The 19,586-nt window shown below is 46.6% G+C and overlaps 1 protein-coding gene across 11 annotated transcripts in view; it reads left to right on the top strand.

The window, feature by feature from the left end:
• Positions 1 to 16,204, top strand: part of LOC106604253 (UDP-N-acetylglucosamine--peptide N-acetylglucosaminyltransferase 110 kDa subunit) — a 42,580-nt gene extending 26,376 nt beyond the window's left edge. For 4 of the 11 annotated variants that reach the window (XM_082975033.1, XM_082975037.1, XM_082975034.1 and 1 more), the window contains 13 exons: positions 80 to 181; positions 439 to 636; positions 1,248 to 1,406; positions 1,711 to 1,800; positions 1,981 to 2,106; positions 7,348 to 7,518; positions 9,592 to 9,708; positions 10,276 to 10,446; positions 12,747 to 12,794; positions 13,041 to 13,193; positions 14,005 to 14,257; positions 14,508 to 14,631; positions 14,753 to 16,204. In XM_082975033.1, the coding sequence (XP_082831159.1) occupies positions 80 to 181; positions 439 to 636; positions 1,248 to 1,406; positions 1,711 to 1,800; positions 1,981 to 2,106; positions 7,348 to 7,518; positions 9,592 to 9,708; positions 10,276 to 10,446; positions 12,747 to 12,794; positions 13,041 to 13,193; positions 14,005 to 14,257; positions 14,508 to 14,631; positions 14,753 to 14,933 (1,893 nt within the window). In that variant the 3' untranslated portion in view covers positions 14,934 to 16,204. The remainder of the gene's footprint in view (positions 1 to 79; positions 182 to 438; positions 637 to 1,247; positions 1,407 to 1,710; positions 1,801 to 1,980; positions 2,107 to 7,347; positions 7,519 to 9,591; positions 9,709 to 10,275; positions 10,447 to 12,746; positions 12,795 to 13,040; positions 13,194 to 14,004; positions 14,258 to 14,507; positions 14,632 to 14,752) is intronic. The other 7 variants (XM_082975035.1, XM_082975036.1, XM_082975040.1 and 4 more) reach the window with 3 other exon arrangements.
• Positions 16,205 to 19,586: the final 3,382 nt, after the last annotated feature.

The following is a 19,586-nucleotide window of genomic DNA, read 5'->3' as shown; positions in this document are numbered from 1 at the left end:
AATATTAAAATGCATGTATTTATAAAGGAAGTTGTCTTATGATTCCATTATTATAATATGGTAATCTCCCTCCCCCCAGGACTCTGGTAACATCCCAGAAGCCATTGCGTCTTACCGTACAGCCCTGAAACTGAAGCCTGACTTCCCTGATGCCTACTGCAACCTGGCACACTGCCTGCAGGTACACACACACACACACCAACACAAGTCTCCTGTGCCAAGTTACTGCAGATACACTTAAAGCCAAATCCTGATTTGAGACTCAACTGTAACTTACTTGAGTATAAATCATGTATTGATGTGAGATATTGCCAGAGATAAACCAAGTAAGGCCCAAGAGTTACTGCTCCTGTATTACGTTTCTCTGATTTACATTTCAGATTTCCTCACACATCTCCCTCACAAACACACTCACACAACTGTCTCCTCTCTCCCCAGATTGTGTGTGACTGGACAGACTATGATGAGCGTATGAAGAAGCTGGTGAGCATCGTGGCTGACCAGTTAGATAAGAACCGGCTGCCCTCGGTGCACCCCCACCACAGCATGCTGTACCCCCTCTCTCACGGCTTCCGCAAGGCCATCGCTGAGAGGCACGGCAACCTCTGTCTGGACAAGGTACAGGCCCTCATCAAAGCAAGTACAGTATTGACCTTTTATTCAGGTGAAAGTTGGGCTGGGGTGCTTGCATGGTAAAGGGTAAACGGTAAGGCGGGATGGTTCGGAAGTTACTCGTCTGGTACATTTTAAGTAAACTTATTAGGCCCGTTTTGTCTTTTATTCAGTTAAAAAGAATCAGTAGAAAGCAGCCTTGGGTGGCAGAAGGTGGTTGGGTTGCTTGCAGGGTAAAGAGGTTGGTTGAGTCATAGATGGGTTAAGATGAGTTGGGTTTGGGTGGTTAGTTGACTGTTAGGACAGGTTCAGGCTAGTTGTAACTGTGTTATGGACGAGTGATCTGGTTTTAATCTGTCTAGTTGGACCACCTGAAAGTAGCTAGGTTTAAGGTCATTATCTGACAGGCTATGATGTTCCAATGTCCATACTAGCAATCATTCAAAGTAGGATGCTAGTGTAGATTTGTTTGGAAGAGAGCCTTGGGTTATGTCTCAGATGGCACCCTTATCATTACATAGTGCACTACATTTGGTTAAAAGTAGTGCACTATATAGAGAATAGGGTGCAATTTGGGATACAGTTTATCAGCTGTGGTATAGTCTAACGGCACCCCCCCTCCCGTACCACCACAGATCAATGCGCTCCACAAGCCAGCCTTTGAATACCCCAAGGACCTGAAGGCCAGCGCGGGTCGTCTGAGGGTGGGATATGTCAGCTCTGACTTCGGGAACCACCCCACCTCCCATCTCATGCAGTCCATCCCCGGCATGCACAGCTCTGACAAGTTTGAGGTGAGGGGTTTCTTACTGTTGTGACTCATTACCACTAGAGATGCTGTCAGGCAGATTGGCAACAACCAGTGATTTCACATTAACTGATGTGTTTGCATACCTGGATTTGATTGTCATTTGAACAAATGTTTTATTCTCAATGAGACTTAACTGAATAAATAATTGATAAATGAATTTGTTATATTGACCAAATGGTACATTTTAAATTTGTTTGTTTAAAAAAAAATCTTAAATTGAGATATAACAGCCATACTATACTGGCCGTGCATCAGTTCTAACAACAGATGGTTGTTTCCCTTCCCAGGTGTTCTGCTATGCACTGAGCCCAGATGACAACACCAACTTTAGGGTTAAAGTGGTGGCCGAGGCCAATCACTTCACTGATCTGTCACAGGTGAGTTAACGCAGATGGAGAACTGAATCTAAGTACTTTAGAAGTAGCTTCATTTTCTCTTCACCCTTTCCTCTATACTGTAGAACATAGAGCCACTCTGAAGCCACATTCAACACTTGAGAGTACTGCTTTTTAAATCCTCTCCCTCCATCTCCACTCCTCCTGTCTGTCCTCTGTCAGCTCCCGTGTAATGGTAAGGCAGCAGACAGGATCCATCAGGATGGACTCCACATCCTGGTCAATATGAACGGCTATACCAAAGGAGCCCGCAACGAGCTGTTTGCACTGCGCCCCGCTCCCATCCAGGTGAGATAATCAGGCTTTATTTGGCCATGTTAGTTTCTTATGAATTTTAGTTAGTTATACATTTGACCTCCCTAAGAATATTGACGTAGGCATCCAAAAGGTTTGTATCCAGAGGCACAGGACTGATAGTGACCGGCCATTGGTTTGGCAAGAATACCTGGTTTGTCATAAAGTCAGTGCTAAGTGATACTTCCCCTGTTTAGTGGCTGGGCTACCAGGGGTACAGGATGTAGTGCTGCTGTGGACTGGGGGATTGCCGCTCCCTCACCTTTTTTATTTTATTTTTTCAATTTGAGAATGCATGGCGCTGTTAAAATATTTCAGGAAAATTATATTTAATTACCAGGGAAAATTTCATGAACAATTATAAAATGACCATTGCAATAGATATGTAGGCTATAACGGCCTATAGGTAGGAAAATGGTGGTTTCTTCTGTCTGGCGGTGGGGCGAGTGATTAACTGTGTGTGCAGAGGCACGTCGGTCGGAGGCTTGACCACTTTGAGAGGGCCAAATCTGACATGACAAGACCAGCCACAGACAGAACTCTACCAGGGTTTGCTAAAACATCTGTCCTCAAAAAGTGTCATGGACTTGGGGCTCATGTACAACGCACTTTAACTCGCCTTACTGTCCGAGTCCTTAGCTTACAAAAAACGCACAACTTCTATTTGCTATGCAGACAAACTGATCCACTGCATGAATCTTGTCATCCCACCAACGTGATATAGGATCCAAATTCACTGTGCGTCTGCATTGATGTTCATCAAATGCCACGGGCCCCTTCTCTATAGTGGAACCCAGAACCCTGTCCTTTCAGCACCACGATTCGAAGAGTGCTCAAATCACTTAAAACCGCCCTCGTCAAGATCTGCCTATGCCTAATAGTCCTGCTCATAACTTATTATTATTATTATTTTAGCCGAACCGATATGGGTTTTATGGGTCCGATACAGATTCCGATTTTTGGGGGGACAACTTACCGATACGATAGTGCCTTCGGAAAGTATTCAAACCCCTTTTTCCACATTTTGTTACATTACAGCCTTATTCTACAATGGATTATTATTTTTTCCGCAATCTACACACAATAACCCATAATGACAGTGAAAACTGTCATTTGTATTAAAACTTAGCAAATGTATTAAAAATGTAAAACAGATACCTAATTTACATAAGTATTCAGACCCTTTGCCATGAGACTCAATTGTTCCATTGATCATTCTGTTTCCATTGATCATCCTTGATCTTTCCCGAAATTGGAGTCCACCTGTGGTAAATTCAATTGATTGGTCATGATTTGGAAAGGCACACACCTGTCTAAATAGCGTCCCACAGTTGACAGTGCATGTCAGAGCAAATGAGGTTGAAGAAATTGTCCGTAGTGCTCCGAGACAGGATTGTGTTAAGGCACAGATCTGGGGAAGGGTACCAACACATTTCTGCAGCATTGAAGGTCCCCAAGAACAGTGGACTGATCATTTTTAAATTGAAGAAGTTTGGAACCACCAAGACTCTTTCTAGAGTTGGCCGCCTGGCCCAACTGAGCAATCGGGGGATAAGGGCCTTGGTCAGGGAGGTGACCAAGAACCCGATGGTCACTCTGACAGAGCTCCAGAGTTTCTCTGTGGAGACGAGAGAAACTTCCAGAAGGACAACCATCTCTGTAGCCCTCCACCAATCAGGCCTTTATGGTAGAGTGGCCAGACGGAAGCCACTCTTCAGTAAAAGGCACATGACAACCTACTTGGAGTTTTGCCAAAAGGCACCTAAAGGACTCGCAGACCATGAGAAACAAGATTCTCTGGTCTGATAAAACCAAGATTGAACTCTTTGGTCTGGAGGCAACCTGGCACCATCCGGATGGTGAAGCATGGGGGTGGCAGCATGCTGTGGGGATGTTTTTCCGCGGCAGGGACTGGGAGACTAGTCAGGATTGAGGCAAAGATGAACAGAGCAAAGTACAGAGATCCTTGATTAAAACCTGCTCAGGACCTCACTGGGGCAAAGGTCCACCTTCTAACAGGACAACGACCCTAATCATACACCCAAGACAACGCAGGAGTGGCTCCGGGACAAATCTCTGAATGTCCTTGAGTGTTCCAGCCAGAGCCCAGACTTGAACCCAATCGAACATCTTTGGAGAGACCTGAAAATGGCTGTGCAGCGACGCTCCCCATCCAACCTGAAAGAACTTGAGAGGATCTGCAGAGAGGAATGGGAGGAACTCCCCAAATACAGGTGTGACAAGCTTGTGTCATACCCAAGAAGACTTGAAGCTGTAATCGCTGCCAAAGGTGCTTCAACAAAGTACTAGGGTCTGAATACTTATGTAGATTTAATTTCTTTCATTTCCAAAAACATTTCAACCCGTTTTTGCCTTGTCCATTATGGGGTATTGTGTGTAGATTGGGGGCGGGGGCCTATTTAATACATTTTAGAATAAGGTTACTGTAACCAAATGTGGAAAAAGTCAAGAACTCTGAATATTTTCTGAAGGCACTTAACAGCGAGGAAATGAAAGTGACATTTTTCCACATCGATCTCATAAATTACCATCCAATTGTCAAAAACACACTTCAAATATTGAATTCTTACAATGTGACAATTTAATTTAATATCTGTTATCTGTGCAATTATCAGCCGATGTCGGTAAAAGGCCAATGTCTTCCGCCGACAATATTGGTGAAACTATATACCAGTCAGTCTCTGCTTTGTTATGATGAAAATGATCACTTCTCACGATGGTGCTCGTTCAGTAGGCCTAAAGTTAGAGCAAAGCTGAATCGATGTCTCGCAAAGATCACAGAATGATTCATTTGTATGTTACGTAGCCTAACAGAACAGAATATAATGGCATACATTGTTACGCCATAAACACCACAGTCATTCCTTATACGAAGCTGAATAGTCAAAAAACAATCCTCATGAAACCAAAACTCAACCTTGTGCACCACAGAACAGTGAGCTAGATGTTTCGCTGGATGTATACATCTGAAGCATCCGCTCGGCATTTCCACTCACCACCAGACAGCCCAGTGGCCGGCAGTTGGGAGAAGATGGAGTGACATGGATTTTTGGCCTACATTCTGCGAATGTCCCATTTTAATTAAATAGTTTTTCTCAATATGGTTTTCTGTTTCCAAATCTAGAATCTTTAATAGTGGAGTAAGTTTTGTAGACTACCAAAGTTTCCAAAAATTCTGTTTAGGAGCGTCAGGGCGAATTGAGTTATTGCTCATGCACACTTCACAGATTAGGTGTTCCCTAACAGCAATATGCTACAACGCACCAATAGGATCTTGTTAACTCGTGCTTGATTCTGCCCACCTCGTTGCTTGTTCTGCCCGCTGATTAATTTGCTCCTGTTGGATATGTCAGACCACAACCTCTCTTGGGTTAGTTATAAAAAATCTTTGTCATGTTCCTGTAGGCAGGATATACTGAGTGTACAAAACATTAAGAACACCTTAATATTGAGTTACACCCCCTTTTGCCCTCATAACTGCCTCAATTTTTCGGGGCATGGACTCTACAAGGTGTCAAGCATCCACAGGTATGCTGGTCCATGTTGACTCCAATGCTTTCCGCAGTTGTGTCAAGTTGGCTGGATGTCTTTTGGTGGTTGGGCCATTCTTGATACACACAGGAAACTGTTGAGCGTGGAAAAACCCAGCAGCGCTGCAGTTCTTGACACAAACCGGTACGCCTGGCACCTACTACCATACCCCATTCAATGGAACTTAAATCTTTTGTCTTGCCCATTTACTCTCTGAATGGCACACACACAATCAACGTCTCAATTATCTCAAAGGTTAAAGAAGGATTTTTAAGCCATCTCCCTGCCTTAATCTACACCGAAGTGGATTTAACAAGTGACATCAAGGGATCATAGTTTTCACCTGGTCAGTCTGTCATGGAAAGAGCTGTTCGTAATGTTTTGTACACTGTGCTTTGAAACAAAATAGGCCTATAAGTAAGTGTAATAGTTAACACCATCTGCTTTAATTTGCTCATGAAACAGTAATTCAACAAGATCTAACTGCATATCCCCATGAAAGTGATTGAGATCAAATGATTGGCAGGTATGCAGTTAGAATGTGATGAAGGATCATTCCTGATTGACAGTGATGATGGCCTATTTGGAAAATAGGTATGCCTAATTTGGTGTTTTGAGGGTATTTAACAAAAAAAATGAAATGTTCCTTGGGCAAAAAAAAAATCCTATCACATTTTATTGGTCACATACACATATTTAGCAGATGGTATTACGGGTGTAGCGAAGTGCTTGTGTTCCTAGCACCAACAGTGCAGTTATTAGTATCTAACAAGTCACAACAATACACACATCTAAAAGAATGGAATTAAGAAATATATAAATATTAGAATGCTCAATTTCGGAGTGGCATTGGCTAAAATACAGTAGAATAGACTACAGTATATACATATGAGATGAGCAAAGCAGTATGTAACATTATTAAAGTGACTAGTGTTCCATTATTTAAAGTGACCAGTGATTCCATGTCTATGTATACAGGGCAGCAGCCTCTAAGATGCAGGGTTGAGTAACCGGGTGGTAGCCAGCTAGTAATGGCTATTTAACAGTCTGATGGCCTTGAGATAGAAGCTGTTTTTCAGTCTCTCAGTCCCAGCTTTGATGCACCTGTACTGACCTCGCCTTCTGGATGATAGCGGGGTGAACAGGCTGTGGCTCGGGTGGTTGATGTCCTTGATGATATCTTCGGCCTTCCTGTAACATCGGGTGCTGTCGGTGTCCTGCAGGGCAGGTAGCTTGCCCCCGGTGATGCGTTGTGCAGACAGCACCACCCTCTGGAGTGCCCTGCGGTTGCGGACGGTGCAGTTGCCGTACCAGGCGGGGATACAGTCCGACAGGATGCTCTCAATTGTGCATCTTTAAGCGTTTGTGAGGGTCTTAGGGACCATGTCAAATTTCTTCCGCCTCCTGAGGTTGAAGAGGTGCTGTTGTGCCGCCTTCAACACACTGCCTGTGTGGGTGGACCATTTCAGATCGTCAGTGATGTGAATGTTTGGTCGTAGGTCTATTCTACAGTGATATTCAATAGGCTACATCTGTCGGTACAAACTTTGATTGAGTAATGATGATGTCATAAATAGTGTACGCTCCTCACCCCACAAATAAATGTGCACTACACCAGTGCCGGGGTATAATTAATGTCCAAATAAAGTTCACACTGCCAACTGTTCTCTCTCCCCTTCACAGTGTATGTGGCTGGGCTACCCGGGGACCAGCGGAGCTCCCTTCATGGACTACATTGTGTCAGACAAGGAGACGTCCCCCTTCGAGGTGGCAGAGCAGTACTCTGAGAAACTAGCCTACATGCCACACACCTTCTTCATTGGTGACCACGCTAACATGTTCCCCCACCTCAAGGTGAGATTCCTGTTTATCCAGTAAACAAAAGTTTGTTGACGTGTGACTTGATTGAACCATATTATGCAGCTAATGTACAGTGATTGAACCATATTATGCAGCTAATGTACAGTGATTGTTTGAAATTGCAAGCCCTCTTGTTCTGCTGTAAGGGATCAGTTTTATGTGTTTAATTTTGCGTTTTGAATGTTTTGTGTGGAAATCTTATTTGCATAATGTTTTTAAGGTAGGGATGTATTTTTTAAATTTTTTTTGCATCTCAATCCACCGCATCCGCCTGTTTTGCACTTCCGCATCTGCGATGGAAGGCGACCGAGCTAGAGCGGTGTTTGTCAGACCACGAGACATTCCATAAATTGGTCTTCTCACAAAATCTTCTGTAGCGTCCGAATAGTTTGGGCTACACACTCAAATCAAATAGTGAGTCGATCCTTGGTATGACCTTCTTTTAAACAATTCCATATAGCTTAGTAGAACCCCCTCCCCCGGCTTAGACTGTTTAGGGACGAAAATAACGGGTTATTTGTCTGTCCTATATATCTCAGAACAAACTTCCTTTTTGATTTTATTTGTCCATCGTCTAAGTAGTGAATCTGTTATTCAATACGTTTGTATGGGCAAAAAATTTTTGTTAGCATTTAGCTAACCGGCTATGTGATTTCGCTATTAGTTTGTGCTAATTTTGTTAGCATTCTGGTAATGTATGCAAATGAACTATTCTTGCCTTTTTAGCTCACCCTTGTGTGCTATGCCGGTAATACCGTAATTCACGGGATGAGAGAAGAACAGTATGAAGATATACAAATCTGGATACTGCCCATCCGAGCTGCTATTTGTATAGAAAGCAGTTCTCTAGAAACTCCCATACTACCTCACTTTTTATTGGAAGTCCAGACACCATCAGACTCGTTCTTGTTAGCAGTTGATGTTATTCTTCAATAACACAGACCCCAAAGCAAATCAGGGAGAGAGAGATTGATTTGTTCTCTTTGAATAAACCTTAGTAGTTATGCTGGGAAGTAGATGTTAATTCTTCCCTGTCTTCAATGATTCTCCACAGGATGTAATTTATAACCCCTAGCCTGTGGTTGACCAATTACAATTCCTTGCAGTAAAATTGGGCCAATGACCAAATAACAAGTATCCTGTTTCAGGCTCAATGTATAGAACATTCGAACCAATGAAAACTTGCCAATTGTAGCTATGAGTCCAGGACTGAAAGCCCTACACAGATTCTAACCAGATGCTGAACTGAAAAATAACTATTTCCATTGATCGTTAATTCCCTATTAACCTCTAGTCCTCTAAGAATATTTTAAGATAATACACAACACACTCAACTTGCTGGTTCTAGAGATTCCTCTGGTCTCCACAGAGTCTGGGAAGATTGTTTCGTTATTGTGACCCTAGCGCATGACCTGCAGGCCACTGAGTCTTGACTGTCTGGTCTCGAAGAGTCAGTTCGGGACTTTTATGAGGAATGTGGTGGAGAACTGCACTTGTTTTGATTGATGTGAAACGTTATGCCTCTTTTGAATTAGATTTGTTGAAATGTGAAAGAGTAAATTGATATTGTTTTGAGACTGATCCTGTTAATTAATTGTTCCCAGGGCATTCTTCAAAATGAGACCCTGGAGAAAATATATATATATATATATTTTTTATTTCAGATCAAGGCAATTTTTTATATATATATATATATATATATATACAGGTACTGGAGGGGGGGGGTGGGGGGCACTGATACCACTACACAGGTACTGGAGGGGGGGGTGGGGGGCACTGATACCACTACACAGGTACTGGGGGGGGACACTACCACTACACAGGTACTGGAGGGGGGGGTGGGGGGCACTGATACCACTACACAGGTACTGGAGGGGGGGGCACTGATACCACCATATATATATATATATATAAAAAATTGCCTTGATCTGAAATAAAAAAGACGAGCTTTGATGAATGAAAACGACTGCTTTTTAGATCTACAACCTGACTTGGTTTCTTGGAACGACACTTAACATGCAGTTCACCTCTTCACCTCCAGTAATCTTGTGGTGTTTTCTTCAACAGAAAAAGGCAGTGATTGACTTCAAGTCAAACGGCCACATCTTTGACAACCGCATCGTTCTGAATGGCATCGACCTCAAGGCCTTCCTGGACAGCCTGCCTGACGTCAAGGTGGTCAAGGTGAGACAGTGACATGGTGAATAGCCCTAACCCTTCCTGGACAGCCTGCCTGACGTCAAGGTGAGACAGTGACCTGGTGAATAGCCCTAACCCTTCCTGGACAGCCTGCCTGACGTCAAGGTGGTCAAGGTGAGACAGTGACATGGTGAATAGCCCTAACCCTTCCTGGACAGCCTGCCTGACGTCAAGGTGAGACAGTGACATGGTGAATAGCCCTAACCCTTCCTGGACAGCCTGCCTGACGTCAAGGTGAGACAGTGACATGGTGAATAGCCCTAACCCTTCCTGGACAGCCTGCCTGACGTCAAGGTGAGACAGTGACATGGTGAATAGCCCTAACCCTTCCTGGACAGCCTGCCTGACGTCAAGGTGAGACTGCGGGAACATTCTGTGACCATATTTCCATTTGACTAGGACCCAGCAACTATTGGAGAGACCCATTGTCTATTCCTGTTCTTCAATTTGAACTGTGAAGGTTTTTTTCAAGTTATTTATTTTTTTGCCCCCTTTTATCCTCCTGAAAATAAGAGGAAAATAAATGCTTTGTAAATCACTCCTCCTCTCCAGATGAGGTGTGCCAGTGGGGACAGTGGAGTAGCAGAAACCAACGGGGCTCTGTCCATGCCCGTCATCCCCATGAACACAGCAGCTGAGGCCATCATCAACATGATCAACCAGGGACAGATACAGGTCACCATCAACGGATTCACCGTCAGCAACGGACTGGCCACTACACAGGTACTGGAGGGGGGGGGCACTGATACCACTACACAGGTACTGGAGGGGGGGGGGGGGCACTGATACCACCACACAGGTACTGGAGGGGGGGGTGGGGGGCACTCTTACCACTACACAGGTACTGGAGGGGGGGGGGCACTGATACCACTACACAGGTACTGGAGGGGGGGGGGGCACTGATACCACTACACAGGTACTGGAGGGGGGGGGGGCACTGATACCACTACACAGGTACTGGAGGGGGGGGGCACTGATACCACTACACAGGTACTGGAGGGGGGGGGGGGGGGGCACTGATACCACTACACAGGTACTGGAGGGGGGGGGGGCACTGATACCACCACACAGGTACTGGAGGGGGGGGGCACTGATACCACTACACAGGTACTGGAGGGGGGGGGGGGCACTGATACCACTACACAGGTACTGGAGGGGGGGGGCACTGATACCACTACACAGGTACTGGAGGGGGGGGTGGGGGGCACTGATACCACTACACAGGTACTGGAGGGGGGGGTGGGGGGCACTGATACCACTACACAGGTACTGGAGGGGGGGGGTGGGGGGCACTGATACCACTACACAGGTACTGGGGGGGGGGGTGGGGGGCACTGATACCACTACACAGGTACTGGAGGGGGGGGCACTGATACCACCACACAGGTACTGGAGGGGGGGGGGGGGGGACACTGATACCACCACACAGGTACTGGGGGGGGACACTACCACTACACAGGTACTGGAGGGGGGGGTGGGGGGCACTGATACCACTACACAGGTACTGGAGGGGGGGGGGCACTGATACCACCACACAGGTACTGGAGGGGGGGGGCACTGATACCACTACACAGGTACTGGGGAGGGGGGGGGACACTGATACCACTACACAGGTACTGGGGAGGGGGGGGGACACTGATACCACTACACAGGTACTGGAGGGGGGGGGGACACTGATACCGCTACACAGGTACTGGGGAGGGGGGGGGACACTGATACCACTACACAGGTACTGGAGGGGGGGGGGGGTGGGGGGCACTGATACCACTACACAGGTACTGGAGGGGGGGGGGTGGGGGGCACTGATACCACTACACAGGTACTGGAGGGGGGGGGTGGGGGGCACTGATACCACTACACAGGTACTGGAGGGGGGGGGTGGGGGGCACTGATACCACCACACAGGTACTGGAGGGGGGGGGGGGGGGGGACACTGATACCACCACACAGGTACTGGAGGGGGGGGGGGGGGGGACACTGATACCACCACACAGGTACTGGGGGGGGGGGGGGGGGGGGGACACTGATACCACTACACAGGTACTGGAGGGGGGGGGGGGGGGGGGACACTGATACCACTACACAGGTACTGGAGGGGAGGGGGGGGGGGGGGGACACTGATACCACCACACAGGTACTGGGGGGGGACACTACCACTACACAGGTACTGGAGGGGGGGGACACTGATACCACTACACAGGTACTGGAGGGGGGGGGACACTGATACCGCTACACAGGTACTGGGGAGGGGGGGGGCACTGATACCACTACACAGGTACTGGGGAGGGATGACGACACTGATACCACTACACAGGTACTGGGGAGGGGGGGGGACACTGATACCGCTACACAGGTACTGGGGAGGGGGGGGGACACTGATGCCACTACACAGGTACTGGGGAGGGGGGGGGACACTGATGCCACTACACAGGTACTGGGGAGGGGGGGGGACACTGATACCACTACACAGGTACTGGGGAGGGATGACGACACTGATACCACTACACAGGTACTGGAGGGGGGGGACACTGATACCACTACACAGGTACTGGAGGGGGGGGGACACTGATACCGCTACACAGGTACTGGAGGGGGGGGACACTGATACCACTACACAGGTACTGGAGGGGGGGGGACACTGATACCGCTACACAGGTACTGGGGAGGGGGGGGGCACTGATACCACTACACAGGTACTGGGGAGGGATGACGACACTGATACCGCTACACAGGTACTGGGGAGGGGGGGGGACACTGATACCACTACACAGGTACTGGGGAGGGATGACGACACTGATACCGCTACACAGGTACTGGGGAGGGGGGGGGGACACTGATACCACTACACAGGTACTGGGGAGGGGGGGGGACACTGATACCGCTACACAGGTACTGGATAAGAATGAATAGCAGAATATTTTACTGGTTGAATGAAGCAGGGAGCTACCTTTATGCTTGACCTTTGATCTCAGACATGACTGTGGTCTGTAATGTTCCATGTCCTGTATACTGTGTGTTTTCAGATACTTCCAGCGGTGGAGGTTGTAGTGTCAGGGTCTGTAGTGCTCCAGGTATGACACACAGACAGGCTAGTACTGGAGAAAGACTACTTGCATGTCTACTTTTGGGATTTCGGGACTTTGGGGATTTGACACCTGGGAAAATGGTTCCAGTACTGTAGTCTTGTTCTCAGCTCTGAGACAGAACAGGGGTGTAATGGAAACACTGTCACTATGCACTGGTCTTTCCTCTGACCCTCTCTCTGCCCCCTCGCCTCCTTTCTCTCTGGTCACACATCTTTCCATCCTCCATCTCAGATCAACAACAAGGCGGCTACAGGAGAAGAGGTGCCTCGTACCATCGTGGTGACAACTCGCTCCCAGTACGGTCTGCCTGAAGACTCCATCGTCTACTGCAACTTCAATCAGCTCTACAAGATCGACCCTCCCACCCTGCAGATGTGGGCCAATGTAAGCATCAAGCTAGAAAACACTGTTCCAATCATCCTGTTGTCTGAGGTGTTCATGTTTCTTCAGGAATTCCTCTTTTCCCTGACTCTCAGGGTGAAATGGAATCTTAGTCCCTATGTGATAGTGTATTAGCTTTGACCAGGCCCTATGCTCTGGCCAACAGTAGTACACTATATAGGGAATATGGGCTCTGGTCAACAGTAGTGCACTATATAGGGAATATGGGCTCTGGTCAACAGTAGTACACTATATAGGGAATATGGACTCTGGTCTACAGTAGTACACTATATAGGGAATATGGGCTCTGGTCAACAGTAGTGCACTATATAGGGAATATGGACTCTGGTCAACAGTAGTACACTATATAGGGAATATGGGCTCTGGTCAACAGTAGTGCACTATATAGGGAATATGGGCTCTGGTCAACAGTAGTACACTATATAGGGAATATGGGCCCTGGTCAACAGTAGTGCACTATATAGGGAATATGGGCTCTGGTCAACAGTAGTGCACTATATAGGGAATATGGACTCTGGTCAACAGTAGTGCACTATATAGGGAATATGGACTCTGGTCAACAGTAGTACACTATATAGGGAATATGGGCCCTGGTCAACAGTAGTGCACTATATAGGGAATATGGACTCTGGTCAACAGTAGTACACTATATAGGGAATATGGACTCTGGTCAACAGTAGTACACTATATAGGGAATATGGACTCTGGTCAACAGTAGTGCACTATATAGGGAATATGGACTCTAGTGCCATTTCAGACACACAGCAACTATTACTGACCATCTCTCCTGTAGATCCTGAAGCGTGTTCCCAACAGTGTTCTGTGGTTGCTGCGTTTCCCTGCGGTGGGCGAGCCCAACATCATACAGTACGCCCAGAACTTCGGCCTGCCCGGCTCCCGCATCATCTTCTCTCCCGTGGCGCCCAAGGAGGAGCACGTGAGACGGGGCCAGCTGGCCGACGTGTGTCTGGACACGCCACTCTGTAACGGACACACCACCGGCATGGACGTTCTCTGGGCTGGGACACCTATGGTTACCATGCCAGGTGAGACCGAGCGTATGATCGCAGGACAGAGATGTTTGCACTAGTCTCCACAAATCAAAGAGTTGGATTGGTGTTGACATGGGCTGGAGGGAGTTTCTTTGTCCCAGTCATTTCCTTTCTAATCTGTGATGGTAACAAATGCACACGACAGAGAAAGGAGAGATCATTGGGATGAACGGTTCTGTGTGCTGTAGTAACGGTGATGGGTGAACGACAGGTCGGTCTTTAAATGTCACGTGTGCCTTTACAGGTGAGACCCTGGCGTCGCGCGTGGCAGCCTCTCAGCTACAGTGTCTGGGCTGTCCTGAGCTCATCGCCCACACCAGACAGGAATATGAGGACGTAGCTGTCAAACTGGGCTGTGACATGGAATAGTAAGAACCTCTAACTCACACACACTCCAGCTTGCTGTCTCTCAAGCTCCCCCTCTTCTCACACTCAATCTGTCTCCCTCTCTTCTTACCATTGCTGTAACTGACCCGGTTCTCCCCCCAGTCTGAAGATGATCCGGTCCCGCGTGTGGAAGCAGCGTATCTGCAGCCCTCTGTTCAACACCAAGCAGTACACTCTGGATCTGGAGAAGCTCTACCTGCAGATGTGGGAGCGCCACGCCAGCGGCAGCAAGCCAGACCACCTGGTCAAACTGCAGCCCGTCGAGAGCAGTGAGAGCGCCTGAAGTCCCAGACCCAGGGATGCGTCCCAAATGGCACCCTATTCTCTATATAGTACACTGCCTTTGACCGAGGCCCGAGACAAAGGTAGTGCACTACAAAAAGGAACATGGTGCTATATGGGACGCTACCCCCCGAACCAGACGTCCCATCGATCGAAGCACGTCGCCCCACCCTGACCTCCAACCCCCAGACCTCTTAACTCCAGTCCCTCCAGAGCAGCAGAGGCATCTGGGCTTGAACTCTGACCCCCATTCGCCCCTAACCCACCAATCTGCCCCTCCTGCCCAAAGCCTAGCGCCTATCTGCTCCCTTTCAGCCCCCTTCATCCCTGCCTCCCTCTTCCCTCCCCTGTGACTTGGACTCTTGTCTGTTGTAGAGCCTGCAGGTGTCTCCCCCTCCCTGCCATTCACCTCCTCCCTCGTCATCATATCCCATCCATGTCCGTTTCCCTGAGGCAGATTGAGCCAGAACCACTCTGCCCTTCACCTGAGACTCTTCCCCCAAACCACAGCATCCACACTGGGTACGAGAGGAACACCCCCTCTCCATCCCTCCCTCCCTCCATACAGCACCTAGAAGAGATTCCCCTTGGCTTTTTCACTTCCCTTCTTCTGTGTGTGTATATGGGACTCGTTAGGGCCTTGAGGTTTGAGTCAGTCCCAAGCCTCCATGTAATTACTGAATATGTAATAAGAGTACAAAGGGACTGTGTTGCACCGCAGTCTGAAGATCTAGTCACTCGTCTTGAACTAAAAACATTGAATCATCTTAAACATGTTAAAACATTGTCTTTAATTTGCAGCTGCTCTTGGTTTTTCTCATCTTATGCTATTGGTAACTCTGCCAGGATATGAGTAGTTTCATTATCAGATTTCAGAGAGAAAGATCATAACCACTTCCTTCCCCCACCACCAAATGCCAACTTAAGGATTTTGTCATGTGTCAATGTAAGAAAACTAAAAAATAATCTCGATGGCTTTGTCCTCTTGTTCGATGTCACGCACTATGCTTGTTAAGACCAAACCTTATGGATAAACTGAACAGAGAGGAGTTTGTACCCCATTGGAATGGCCCTGTATTTCTTTTACCGTTAGTTATGCTGCTCCTCTCCCCATGCAATGATTGATTTTTATCACTCAAACCAGGAATGGCCTAGGTAAGTCTTTTCTGAGCAGTTTTAGTTTTGTACTCTTGTCTTTGTTTTATTGAAGCTCTGTCTGGTATGCTGCAAGGCTCTGACTCCATTTCTGTTGAAATAAAGAAATAAGGCCAACCTCTTGGAATGTGTTGATCATTTTGCTGCCTTAATCAGGGTAGTGTTAGAGCGCATTCACCCAAATTGCTTCCACCTTACAGATCTGTTTGGTTTTTCTCAATTTGGTATAAAAACTATTTAGAATTTTCTAAACTACACAAGACACGATGGGAAATGTGGCATTTTTTAAAGCGGTAAATAGATTTTCTAAATGTAACAGCCTGTAGTAGTGTAATAATTACAAAACACAGCAAATACATTCATCAAAATAAAACTGCCTGCTAAACAAATAAAACTAAATACACGGACTCCCCTTCAAATTAGTGGATTTGACTTTTTCAGCAACACCCATTGCTGACGTGTACAATTGAGTACACAGCCATGCAATCTCCATAGACAGACATTGGCAGTAGAATGGCCTTAATAAAGAGCTCAGTGACGTTCAACGTGGCACCGTCATAGGATGCCACCTTTCCAACAAGTCCATTCATATTGTTTATGCCCTGCTGGAACAGCCCCGGTCAAGTGCTGTTATTGTGAAGTGGAAACGTCTAGGAGCAACAACGGCTCAGCCGCGAAGTGGTAGGCCACACAACACAGAACAGGACCGCCGAGTGCTATACCGCGTAAAAGTCTTTGGGGAATGCCAGGAGAACGCTACGTGCCCTAATGCATCATGCCAACTAAAGTTTGGAGGAGGAATAATATTCTGGGGCTGTTTTTCATGGTTCGGGCTAGGCCTCTTAGTACCAGTGAAGGGAAATCTTAATGCTACAGCATACAATGACATTCTAGATGATTCTGTGCTTCCAACTTTGGCAACAGTTTGGGGAATGCTCTTTCCTGTTTCAGCATGACAATGACCCCGGGCATAAAGTGAGGTCCATACAGAAGTGGTTTGTCGAGATTGGTGTAGAAGAACTTGACTGGCCTGGACAGAGCCCTGACCTCACCCCCAATGAACACCTTTGGGATAAATTGGAACGCTGACTGTGAGCCAGGCCTAATTGCCCAAAATCAGTGCCCGACCTCACTAATGCTCTTGTGTCAGAATGGAAGCAAGTTCCAACAATGTTCCAACATCTAGTGGAAAACCTTCCCGGAAGAGTGGAGGCTGTTACAGCAGCAAAGGGGGGGAAACCAACTCAATATTAATACCCATGATTTTGGAATGAGATGTTCAATGAACAGGTATCCACATACTTTTGGTAATGTAGTGTATGTTTACTTATTCAAGTGAGCCAGTGTTTTAGACCCGCCTTGTTGTTATGTTTTCTTGTTTTCTTGTTTTTAGGCCTGCGAAACAAGATTCCCTGGTCTGATGAAACAAAGATTGAACTCTTTGACCCAAATGCCAAGCATCACATCTTGAGGAAACCTGGCACCATCACTACGGTGAACCGTGGTGGCAGCATCATACTGTGGGGATGTTTTATAGCGGCAGGGACTGGGAGACTAGTCAGGATCGAGGGAAAAATAAACTGAGAAAAGTACAGAGATCCTTGATGAAAAACCTGCTCCAGAGGTCTCAGGACCTCAGACTGGGGAGAAGGTTCACCCTCCAACAGGACCACAACCCTAAGCACACAGCCAAGACAATGCAGGAGTGGCTTTGGGACAAGTCGCAATGTCCTTGATTGGCCCAGCCAGAGCCCGGACTTGAACCCGATCGAACATCTCTGGAGAGACCTGAAAATAGCTGTGCAGCAACGCTCCCCATCCAACCTGACAGAGCTTGAGAGGATCTGCAGAGAGGAATGGGAGAAACTACCCAAATACAGGTGTGCCGAGCTTGTAGCGTCATACCCAAGAAGACTCAAGGCTGTAATCGCTGCCAAAGGTGCTTAATTAAACCAAGTATTGAGTAAAGGGTCTGAATACTTATGAAAATGGGATATTTCCGTATTTTTATTTGTAATACATTTAGAAGAAGGCTGTAACGTAACAACATTTGGAAAAAGTGGATGAATGCACTAATTTCAGCTAATAGTATTGAGTACCCATTTTTTTTGGTGTACTACATCATCCAATTGTGTACTATTTCATCCATTTTGTGTGATAAGTTACAAATCCAATTGTGCAATATGTTATGCTTAAGATCCTGGAGGGCATCTTTAAGTCAAAAAGTACATAGTGTCCACTACTTCATCACGCACTGATTTTTATCTGCAACAAGTCTGTTTGGTGGAACCACACCACTGGTGGGTAAATGCACATGTTTTCTTTATGCAAACTAGAATATTTGCATGGAAACCTAGCTAATGTAATTTACATGTGGTGGTAGTGGTGCAATGTGTTGCTGCTTGTGGGATTGCCCCCCCCGCCCCCCCCTCACTGTTCTTCACACGGCCATTCTGCATGTGGCCCCGCACCTTGTCCCCCTCTTTCTGGAACAAGGATATATATATATATATATATATATATATCCTTGCATTTCTAAGCTATATTCTACAAGTCTATAGCTACATAATTCATTTTAAAATTCCAATAAATATATAGCAATAGAAGATTGCCGCATTATCAGTGATTTTTGCACCACAATGCCGACCTTCATGTTATGGAGAAGGTTGTACTTTCTCCTTGTCCCATCACTTCTCTCAGCTCTTGATGTTTGACCTTGACGGCTGTTTAACACTGCACAGGGTCAAAGGAACCCTTCATCACTGTGCCATGGCTGCAAATAGATACCACAGGAGATAGCAGTAATATATAAATTCTAACCTACCATGTTGTCCTCATAGCCAGCAGTCTTGTGTAGGTAGAGCTCCATGTAGAGGAGACCGTTGTGATGGATCAGCGATGACGCACAGTGCTCACTAAAGGCAGGTGCATTTTTTTTTTTTAACAAGTTCCAGGATTCACAAGATGCATGTACACCGTTGAGAAATATATTCAAATTACACACAAACACACGCCTCAAAGTATTCTCTTTCAAGACCTTTGACTCTGACCTGGCATAACCCTTTCTCCTCACTGTCAAATGAGAGCTTCGTATAACCTTACAGGAAACTGATCAACCAATCAACTATTACATGGCTTCAGTAAGGCAATAAATCACAGGTAAGACGTTCAGGCAATCCCATCTGAATTCCCATAAATGTGCACATTTCAATAATCAGTGTGAACCCTTGTCCTAAGGACATGAAATGAAACCATACAAACTATCCTCCCCGGGGTGATTCCCCAGTGTCGCAAATCTCCAAACAATCTGTTTGACAGCTGACTTCCAAACCAGGAAGCGCCAGAATCCTCGCCAAACACGAGAGACAGGAGTACTCTTAAGTTAATTACACAAACTTTTACAATTTCAGTGGTTAAAGCAAAAAAAGAAAATCCCTTGACTGAAATTGAAGTGAGATCCACTGTCTGGGGCTAAATGAACCTCCCCTTTCATCTAAGA

Source organism: Salmo salar, chromosome 05, assembly GCF_965601325.2.
Source record: "Salmo salar chromosome 05, fSalSal1, whole genome shotgun sequence".
Lineage (NCBI taxonomy): Eukaryota > Metazoa > Chordata > Actinopteri > Salmoniformes > Salmonidae > Salmo > Salmo salar.
Note: the sequence above shows the minus strand (reverse complement) of the source record. Positions and strands in the feature narration are given on the sequence as shown.